Source organism: Macrobrachium nipponense, chromosome 12, assembly GCF_015104395.2.
Source record: "Macrobrachium nipponense isolate FS-2020 chromosome 12, ASM1510439v2, whole genome shotgun sequence".
Taxonomy (NCBI): Eukaryota; Metazoa; Arthropoda; class Malacostraca; order Decapoda; family Palaemonidae; genus Macrobrachium; species Macrobrachium nipponense.
The window spans coordinates 5,239,280-5,250,574 of NC_087205.1; the positions used below are offsets into that span (position 1 = coordinate 5,239,280).

At 41.1% G+C, this 11,295-nt stretch overlaps 1 protein-coding gene and 1 long non-coding RNA gene across 4 annotated transcripts in view; one reads left to right on the top strand and one right to left on the bottom strand.

The window, feature by feature from the left end:
* The window catches only part of LOC135224315 (protein mono-ADP-ribosyltransferase PARP3-like), a 123,942-nt gene that overhangs the window by 102,912 nt on the left and 9,735 nt on the right, over positions 1-11,295 (top strand). For both annotated transcript variants that reach the window (XM_064263183.1, XM_064263184.1), the window contains exon 12: positions 10,114-10,278. In XM_064263183.1, the coding sequence (XP_064119253.1) occupies positions 10,114-10,278 (165 nt within the window). The remainder of the gene's footprint in view (positions 1-10,113; positions 10,279-11,295) is intronic.
* The window catches only part of LOC135224316 (uncharacterized), a 278,217-nt gene that overhangs the window by 11,233 nt on the left and 255,689 nt on the right, over positions 1-11,295 (bottom strand). The window lies entirely within an intron of this gene.

The window sequence follows — 11,295 nt, forward strand, 5'->3', positions numbered from 1 at the left end:
TGACTTGATGATACCTTCAAACAGCTGAGAATTTAAAAGCTCATGAAATGCGAGCTTTTGCAAATTCTTGTTCTTTTTGTAACAGTATGTCAGGAAGACATATTAGCTTTAACATATGAGAGATGCAACTATGTGTTGACTGCTCATTACACGAAGGACGTCAAGTTAACCTACGAAAGATCCTTCTCTCTTGGTTTATACGTGTCAGCGGATACGTTGCTGGGATAAGGAGCCGACACTGATCCTTTAATAATGAGTTGAATTTATTTTAACTTAGTGAATTTTTTTTTGAGGTTTGAAAGGAGTTTGGGGGATAACTCTTTTTCAATTCTAGCGCGAACCCTCATGTTAGGAACAGGTGATCGGGATCGGTGTTGCGCTCCTTAGTTATGCCAATAGGCATAGGCATATTGTCATATAAGCGGATTAGCACCCATTGACAAATGCCAATTAGGCTCGACCGAGTAAGTGGATAAGACCCCATCGGTAGACCCACAAGAACTCTTGGCCACAGATCACTATCTTGCTAAGGCTCTTGAGACGAAGCAGACTCCTATGCAATAGCTAGGAAGTCGACCCTTCGTCTAGAAACACAGAGGAACCAAGGTCTATAAATACCTACAACATATGTTGTTTACCTGTCTAGTCAGTAGTTAGCTGTCTCTTGCCCTCCACCAAAGGGTGTCAATCAGCTATGTATATATCTGACAGGTAAGTTGAATGTATGAAAATGATATTGTTATGATACAATAAAGTTTCATACATACTTACCTGGCAGATATATACATAGCTATCGACTCCGTCGTCCCCGACAGAAATTCGAATTTCGTGGCACACGCTACAGGTAGGTCAGGTGATCTACCGGCCTGCCGCTGGGTGGCAGGACTAGGAACCATTCCCGTTTTCTAATCAGATTCTCTCTTCCACCTGTCTCCTGCGGGGAGGCTGGGTGGGTCTTCAATCGTATATATCTGCCAGGTAAGTATGTATGAAACTTTATTGTATCATAACAATATCATATTTATTTAACCAAAAGGAAAATAGTGCTAGATGTGAGCATAGCTGTACTTCTTCTTCCCTGAAAATAGGCAAGGCTAGTCACTTGCACTAAAATAACAGAAGCACTACTGTGTATTTCAAAATTTAAGCTGCTGCATGAATTGAAACATTAGCTATGTAATGACTTGGTAAGTACTATATATGAAACCTAATTATTTTAAGAAAATAATGTTCTTGCTCCTCTTCTTATTTCCTAGACGTTCTCTTTTCTGTAAAGGTCTCCATTAGGTTTTTTGCACTGATATATCCCTGCCAGTTAGTATATATTCCATTTACTGTTATGTAGCTATAAATTGATTTTCATACAGCATATGGATTACATCTTTATGAAAGCAATTGTTATGCTTATATAAAGTAACTTTGTTCATATACGAAACAAACCTTCGGTCTTAACATTAGGATAATAATACTAGCGCCAAGCTGGAAACCGGTAGAATTAATAAAAAAAAACTTTGAGATACAGGGACTATTGGCATCTGTAGCAGGTCACGGGGTATTGTTGTTCCCAGAATGCCCTTGGCGTCCCATGTCCTATCAGTTACTTTCCTATCGCCTTTAAGATAGGACGTGATTACTTTCTATCTGTTTAGTTTGCCCGTTTTTTATTCATATTTTCCTTTTTTCTCTCTCCGGGTGATCTCAGTGTGGGTGTGATCTGCTAGGTATGTGTACATGTGAGATATGGAGAAATTTGCTTCACCAAGGGAAATTTCTTCGGGTTCTCACAAGAGACAAAGGAAATGCCCTGGAGTGAGTGGGCTTCCTTGTTCAAGATTTTTAACATTGGTATCTACAGATCCACATCCAACATGTAATAGGTGCAGAGAAAATGTATGTACTATTATAACTAATCCTTGTTCAGTTTGTTGTGTTTGGTCGGTGGAACAATGGATGAAGTTTTATGGGAAAGGCCAGTACAAAAGAAAGGAGATGACGCCATCTTTGGATGACCAAGCATCGTCGGCTTCTTTTGTATCGGCAATACATCAGACTGCTCCATATGTTTTGTCACCTGCTTTTGATGTTTCCCATACCCCTTCAGTTTCTTCTAGCGATTCGTTATTGGAAACTCCAGGAGAGGTTTTGGGTAATTTTATGCATAATTACGCTCCGTCATTCCCGGCAGGGAGAGGGGGAGCATCACCATCTTTGTCCCAGATTTCAGCCCCTGATGCGCCTACCAGGCGTACCAACCTTGGAGGGGTTGCTTTCTCACTATATGGCGTCACGTTTCCATCCGGGCCTGACAACGATGAATGTTCCTCATCCCTCTGGCCTGCAATTTATGGAAGCAAATGCTACGGCACCGACAACAACATCGATGTTTCCGGCAATGCAGGATTTTGGAAACAGTTTTGCAGCACATGCAAAGATTCCAGCAGCAGCCGCTCAACCTCTCCCTACAAGCGTGGTGACATCACAACCGATGTCACACACGGGCATGGCTGACGTGATGATGTCACAGCCTACTGCTTCTCTCACTACTTCGTTGCCTCCGGAGACGAATACGCTTTCTGACTCTGGTGCACACAGTCATGAAGAAATTACAAGCTCTAGAGGACAAAATAGATAAGAAAGACAAAAAGAAAAGACGTGAATCATCATCTTCGTCTTCTCCCTCTAGTTTGGCAACATCGTAAAATTCAATGACACCACTCCGTGTACCAGTCAAGCGTTGGGGGATACGGAACTTCATGACTGATCCACGGGCCAAGAAGAGAAGAGTAAATTCTTCTTCATCTTCGAGCCAGGACTGTCACATCCCTGTCAGCAACAGTGAAGAAGACAGTGGCTGGTAAACTTAACGCTAACAGACGAAGTCGTTTCCAGGCATCCGAACGGGCGAAAGCATCAATGCTCGCTGGAATGGCGGCTGCTGCGGAGATGCCAGCGGTGAGGACAAAGCGTTGAGCAAAGACTCCACTGCCATTGGTGAAATCAATGGTGAGTGGGCAGCATTCAACAATGAATGGGGATTGTAGACCAGTTTCTCCTGTAAGATCTTTTAAAATAAGAAGAAAGGATGAGAAAGCTCCCATTAAAAGGTCAAATAATAAAGAGTTGGTAACCACTCCTGATGCACTGATGGAAGGCGCTGTTCACCTTGACAAAAGATCAAGGTCAACTTCCCCGACGGCCGTCGGAGATGATAGTCAAATGACTTTGAATAATATTAATAGAGATAGAGAGGAAATTAGCTCGGTTTTGGGTGAACCTTCATCTTGGAGGTATAAACGGAGTTCTCACTCTAGATCTGCGAGTAGAGAAGTTAGGCAGTCATGTTCTCCTACTGACTATTCGAGATCAAGCCAATGTCAGCCATCAGAGATCAAAGATGCCGCGGTCGTAGGGTCGGACGGCCATGATGCACCCAAATGTTTGTCAGAGGATAGAAGTGAACTAGCTCCTCCTGCAGCCGAACACAATACGTTGGAACCGGAGGAAGGGGAAAATCAGGAGTTTCTGGCTTCGTAAGTAGAGCTGGTTGATTTGATTCGTCAATTCAATAACCTCTGACGAGTCCAGAGGCACCTGCCAGTATACTTCCTCCAGGAATCGATATGGTATTTGGACTGAAAAAGGATACGAAGGTGTCATATGAATTACCTTGCTCAAATCATGCAGAGTCAGTTTTACAGCATGTCAATGCATGGATTGCTGGAAGGGATAATTCATTAAGATCAAATAGATCATTTAAGTTTATTCCCCCACCATTGATGAAACAGGAAATATTATGCAACACCTATGGTTCCTATGCTATCAAGACAAATTAACCCAGATGTGGTAAGGTTAAAGCCTGGATTAACCTTGGATCAAGTTAAGATGGAATGCCTGTCGATGACTTGTCAGGAGGCTGCTACATTGGAAGCAATGGCTTCTTCTATCTTTCAGACTGCTTCTTGGTTAGACTTTTGGTCAACAGCATTAGCAAAAACTGCATCCTCAGAAGCAACAAGAAAATTAGTGGATGAGACAGTGTTTTTCAGATTGCTCCAATCAGGTTCCAAAGTTATTGCATACTTGACAAATTTGAGTGCCAATGTATGGGCTAATATCCTGTTGATGAGGAGAGATGCAGCACTGGCTAGGTTAAGCCGCACTATTGCTTGGATTCCCTGTTAGCAATGTGGAATGGGGATATCCTAGAGTCACAGTTGCTGTTATCAAAGGGTATACTGGAAGCTCCTATAGATAGAAGAAGGATGGATACTAGAGTCGCAGTTGCTGTTATCAAAGGGTATACTGGAAGCTGCTATAGATAGAAGAAGTGATGGATACTAACGATAGATTAGTCTAGCAAGCAGTTAGGAAAACATCTGGAAGCCAGGCTAATTTCTAATGAGGTAAGACATCAGCAATTACCTCAAAAGAAACCAGTGAGACATAACATCTCTAATAGATCAACAAGACCCTCTTCCCCATAGAAGTTAGCTCATCGGCCCTTTCACAATAGACCCAACAGAGGAAAGGGTATTAGGGGCAGGGGGAGAGGTTCAAAACGATAGGATGGGCGCCTCTCATCACTCAGCCACACCAGTGGGGGTTTGCCTGGCAATCATTGGAGGGTGTGGCAGGAATTTGGAGCTGAGCAGTGGGTGGTGGATGTTCTCAGAGTCAGATATTTGATTCCGTTCGAAGTGACCCCACCCCTGACAGAACCACCGTTACCACACCTCTCCTATGCTCAGGAATCACAGAAAGCTCTTATTCTACAAGAAGAAGTGAAGAAGATGATGGAGAAGGGAGCTGTAGAACAAGTATCACTTCTGTCAAAGGGTTTTACAGCCGTATTTCCTTGTCCCCAAAGCCAACGGATATTGGAGAACAGTGATAGATCTGTCAGCATTGAATCTGTTTATAAGGAAAACCAGATTCAGAATGGAGATAGTTCTAGCAGCAGTCAGGGACAAGGACTTTATGCCGACAATAGACTTGAAGGACACATACTTTCAGATCCCAGTCCATCAGTCTTCCAGGAAATTTCTCTGCTTCAGTCTTGCAAAGAAAGTTTCCCAATTCAAAGTCCTGTGCTTCTGATTGACAGTGTCTCCTCAAGTTTTTACAAGAGTATTCACTCTCGTGTTGACATGGGCGCATGCTAGGGATCAGGCTAATAAGATACCTAGACGACTGGCTGGTGATAGCAAAGTCCAGAGAAAAATTACTTCAAGACAGGGATACCCTTCTGCAGTTTTTCTCACAGCCTAGGCATTGTGATAAATCAGGAGAAGTCAAAGTTGGATGCAAGTCAACGGCTGGTGTATCTGGGTATGATTATAGACACAGTAAAAGCCAAAGTGTTCCCAGCAGACCAGAGTGTAGAGAAATGCAAACAAGTGGTGAATGCCTTTCTGGAAAAGCAAACACAGCCAGTAAAACAGTGGAGAGTAGTCCTGGGAATTCTAAATTCCTTGGAGAAGCTGGTACCACACAGGAGGCTACACCTTCTATCATTGCAATGGAGGATGAAGGAGTTTTGGTTGCCAATGCTAGATCACCCATACGAGCAAATTCCCTTGTCAACAGAGGTGAGGAAATACCTTCTGTGGTGAGTGCAGGACAACAATCTGACAGTGGGAGTTACCCTTCAGCAACCCTCTCCAGACCTCTTGCTGTTCTCGAATGCGTCACTCGAAGGTTGGGGCGCCCACATGGAGGAGCTGATGATTTCAGAGAATTGGAATTGCAAGGACAGAGAACTCCATATAAACGTGTTGGAGTTAAAAGCAGCGTTTCTGGCACTACAGGAATTCCAGGAGAGGGTGAAGGGGCAATCTGTGGTATTGATGTCAGACAACACCACAGTAGTAGCTTACATAAACAAGCAAGGAGGTCTAGTATCTCAGCAGTTACACCTGATGACAGTTCAACTTCATCAGTGGGCTGTAGAGAACTTAGTAGACATCAGAGCCAGATATATTCCAGGAAAAAGAAACATAGTGGCCAACAAATTGAGCTGCAGGGACCAGATCCTAGGAACGGAGTGGTCCTTGTATCAGGAAGTGGTGGACAGAATGTTCTTGTGGGGAAAGGCCAATCATAGACCTATTCTCAACCAGGTACAACAAAAAGTTGGAAGTGTATTGTTCAGTAGTCCCAGATGCAGAGGCAGTAGCAGAAGATGTGCTACAACACCCTGGGACAATCTGGACATATATGCATTTCCTCCATTTTGCCTAATCTGTCAGGTTCTGAACAAGGCAATGCAGTCTCAGAACCTCAAGATGACTCTGATAGCCCCATTGTGGCCGAAGGCAGAATGGTTTCCGGACCTGTTGGAACTCCTAATAGATGTGCCAAGAGAGTTACCTCCATGGAAAAACCTACTATGTCAACCACACTTGGAGAGGTACCATCAGTCGGTGCAGTCCCTATCACTTCACAGGTGGAGACTGTCAAGTATCTCCTGCGAGCGAGAGGCTTTTCTCAGAAAGCAGCAGCACAGATGGCAGGAAATATCAGAAGGTCATCGGCAGCTGTCTACTAAGGAAAATGGTCCGTGTACTGTGATTGGTGCCATAGAGGGAACTTGTCTCCACTCGGAACCACTATTCAACAGTTAGCAGATTTTCTGATATATCTCCGGACAGAAAGACATATGTCTGTATCTGCTGTAAAGGGATACAGGGCTGCTCTAGCTTCGGTTCTGCGGATGGAAGGCGTGGACATTTCTTCTTCATGGGAGAAGGCTATGTTAATGAAGAGGTTTGAGCAGTCCTGTTCCCCGAAGGAACTAAAAGCCCCAGATTGGGATTTGACCATGGTACTGAGTAGTCTTACAAAATCCGCATATGAGCCATTGAGACAGGCCACAGATAGAATCTTGACCCTGAAGGCAGTCTTCCTATTGGCTCTAGCTTCAACCAAAAGGGTGGGGGAGCTGCATGGTCTGTCATATGTGAAGCATTCGAGAGGTTGGAAGTCTGTGGTTTTCGAGTTTGTCCCAGAATTCGTTGCCAAAACTCAAAACCCATCAGGAGTGGATGGCAGATTTGACTCCTTTTCCATACCTTCTCTGGCAGAATTTTTGGACAATGACCCTGAAGAAATGCTGCTATGTCCTGTCAGAGTACTAAGAGCATACTTAAGAAGAACACGGCATCTCGGGCCTGGATGCTGAAGGCTTTTTGTAAGTATAAGACGGAACAAGAAGGAAGTGTCCAGGAACACACTATTGTTTTGGCGGAGAGAAACATTCAGGAATGCGTACATGACAGGAGACAGAGGGTCATATAGCCTAAAGAGAGCTAGAGCTCATGACATTAGGGGCTTGAGCGCTTCTTTGGCATTCCAAAAAAAAGTGTGGAGAGGACTTTGAAAGCTGGTATTTGGCGATGCCAAACAACTTTCACTTCCTTTTATTTAAAAGATGTTGCCCATACATCCTTGGACACTTTCCTTGGGTCCAGTGGTGGCTGCCCAGCAAGTGGTATAGCTCACATTCGGTACCCCTGACGGGTCAGTTTGTGTCTAGTCTGAAATGAAGGTATGAAAGTAGAATGAATGAGATGACTGGTCTTCCTTCTTTACTCCTTTTTTTAACTACCCCTTTACCTACGGGCAGTAGGAAGGAGAGTACCATCTTGAGCTGGAACAGACTAGATGCAGGTGAGGAGGACAGCCATACTGTAAAGATAATCTAGAGTAAGGATACTTTTCAGTAGCAACACACTCCTCTCAATAATAGAAAAAGAGTGGGGTGATAATAGATCCAGATACAAGGGACAGGAGTGGTTTATGAAAATGGATAGCCCTCCACCTTCCGTAATGCAATAAACCATGGCATTGTATGAAACACCCAGAGAGGGAAACCAATAGATTCTCGTATATCTTTGGTTCAAAGGTTAATAGTCCATTGTCTAAGAATACATCTATTCGGAAATGGATAAAGGTGGCAAACTCCCAGTTGGTTATAGAGACTTACCTCCCACCAATAAGTAAGTCTATCCTAATGTTAAGACCAAAGGTTTGTTTTGTATATGAACAAATGACAAATTTTTAACCAATTTGTATTTTTCATAACTAACAAACTGATGTCTTAACAGATAAGACCCACCTCTAACCACCCCTCTAACAGTCTAAACTGGGTTGGAAGAGTAACTGATAGGTCACGGGACGCCAAGGGCATTCTGGGAACTACAAACCCCGTGACCTGGTACAGATGCCAATAGTCCCTGGATCTCACAAGTTTTTTTTATTAATTCTACCAGTTTCCAGCTTGGCACTAGTATTATCCTAAAGTTGGAAGAACTCAGGTTTGTTAGTTATGAAAAATACAAATTGGTTAAAAATTTGTCATTTTGTCAGTTCAAGGAAGTGTATCTTTCTTTGTGTGTATGTGCTAATAACCAATATAAAACAAAGTACCATATTATACATGCATTTACAGTTAAAATACTTTACTTATAAAATGGGAGTAGATCATTTAACTGATCTTTTGTTTTCAGTGGTTTTTATATGTTACATATAGTATTGTTGTCAATGATTTTTGTGTTATACATATAGTAATTTAATTACAGTGGGCCCCCCGTATTCGTGTTCTCCGGATTCGCGGACTCACACATTTGCGGATTTCTCTTGGGAATGTTTTCCCGCATTATTCGCAGAAAATTCATGCATTCGCAGTATTTTTATATGAGAAATATCCACAAATTCCTGGGGGTTTTTATCAATTTCATCATAAAATGCACTTTTTGTGATAAAACATTTAAAAAACCAAGTATGAAAATTTTTAGTTGTTCTTCTTAAGTTTTAACTAACAAAATAGGCTGTTTTTAGCATTTTTATAGGGGTTCCAAACATTCGCGGGATCTAACTATTCACAGGGGGGTCTGGTACGCAACCCCCTGCGAATATAGGGGGGGACCAGTGTACTACGTATTATATACTGATTTTAGGATAAGGTACTGTAGAAGAGAAATTAAATACTAGGGTTATAGTAATTTAATTATTATATGTTTACTTATTTTAGGATGAGGTACTGTATATGAGAATTTAAAGACAGTTGACCCACACTATTTGCAGACTTGCCTCTTCATGTTATTTTTCACTTAGAAATATTCACAAATTACTGTATTTTCATATCATTTTTGTGACTAAATGCCCTTTTTGTGATGAAACTATTAAAATAGTACTCGGGTATAAGCATTTTTAGAGCGTTTTTGTTTTGACTATCAAAATAGGCAGTTCTAAGAGTTTTTAAGAGGGTTTTTAAGTATTCACGAATTTTAGATATCCCCTGCGAATAGTAGAGGCATCTACTGTACAGTGGCTAGCTGTAAATTCAGTGAATTTATGGATGAATTGCTCCATTCAGCATTGCTATTTTTGGTTTGTGTAGCAACTTAGTTACTACAGTATTTGAATGGTTTTTAATATCCAAAGAAACCACTATCATATAGGGGAGATGCCATTATTTTGCAAGCCAGCATGATCGAGAGAGACCAGTAGTTGCCATGGCACCTCCTTTTTGGGGCAGTAGAAATCAGGAGATATAAAATGGGGCTACTGCAGTGTCTGCTCAGGGAAGATTTTGAATTCCCGTCTGTCCCCATAATCTATCACTTTTTTTTTTTTTTTTTTTTTTTTTTTTTTTTTTTTTTTTTGTGGGGGGGGGTGTGGGGGAAAGAAGAAGAAGAAGAGGAGGTAGTCCTTTAGCCACAGAATATCAATCTTCCACAAGGTAATGTTGGTTACAAAAGAAAGTGGGTTTGAACTATAAGTAAATAATTAAAATTGCCATGTGAAAGACTTGAGATAAATGCTATGGAAGCCCCATTCAAGAAAGATAAAATCTATGGAACCCTCAGTCAAGAAGAGGCACAGTTGATGATTCATTTAGATAGGCAGCAGAGGATTCTGAATCTGCCGTGGCAAGAGCTACAGTTGCCCAACTGCAGCCTTCCTAGCTTAATTGTAGTCAGTGAGACTGTACCTTAGTAAAGGAAGTTGATCATTTAGCACAAATATTCCAATTATAGTTCTGTATGGTTGATGTACTAAGTGTAATTCTTAACATTTTAAAGTAAAACTTCTAAAATTAATTCGTTTCAGTTGGGGTGCACTGGGGAACATACGCTGGAGAAAAGAATGTAGGCTTCATGTTTTTGGCAGAAGCAGCACTTGGCAGAATCAAATATGTAAAAATGGGCAACTCTTCTTTGAAGCAACCTCCTGAAGGGTTTAATTGTGTTGCGGCTAAAGGCAGACTAGAGCCTGGTAAGTTTATAAGTACGTATGTACTGTATATTTGGATGTGCAAAATTTTTATAGCTTTAGTCACCTATGATAATTTTGATCTAGGAGTGTAACTATATTGATTTTTATACAGACGTATCAGTCAAAATACCGAGTTACATTTCTCAAGATTATATGATCTTACTGCTTACATAGAGGGTTTAAGGTTCAAATTCTTAACAAATGGCTCTGAATATTAAGCTCCTGCTTATATGAGTTTTAATTCCTCTATATCTCTTGCATGTAATTGGGTTTGCCCTGTCAAAAGCTGTATTATTGTGGGTATTTGGATTTGTCTTGTTAAAAAGCAGTGCTAGACTAACAACTGACAGTATGTATTTACAATAGTGTTTGTCAAGGAAAGTGGTTCCATATGGGTTTGTATACAATTCTCTTAGCTCCAGAAACTAAAATAATATTCTTTGCAGAAGAAAATATTTCCTCATTTGATGTCCAATGGTTTTGCATTTGGGGATGGACATTGTAAACTAATTGAATCATATAAAGGACACGGTGTCTTGGGCTTTACTAAGTTCGCTATATCTGTTGTAATTTTTGTACATCATATTTTACAATGACAAATTTTGTACAATTCAGTTACATGTAATTCTTATGAGGCATATAGTAAACCCATTTGCCTAGCAGCCTGGAGGTCCACCTGCCTGATATGGTTAAAATTTTTCAAATCCTTTAATTTTGATATCTTTAAGATGAATATTCAACATTTTTATTTACACATGGGTGATGGGGATTCCATGTTTTGTGAGTTGCATTCAGTAGCAAAGGTCAAAGGCATACTTGGAGGTCATAGGTAAAAAAGGAATTTAAACCTTGGTAAAATTTTCAACTTTTATAAGACAGAGACATCATATTTAGCAGACATACTAAGCAGATGTGCAGAATGAGGTCCAGGTCATACGTAATAAGATAGACTTATTATTTTTGTTATAATGTTTAATGGAATGAAGGGCATATTCGAGTGGATATCATTCATTTTAT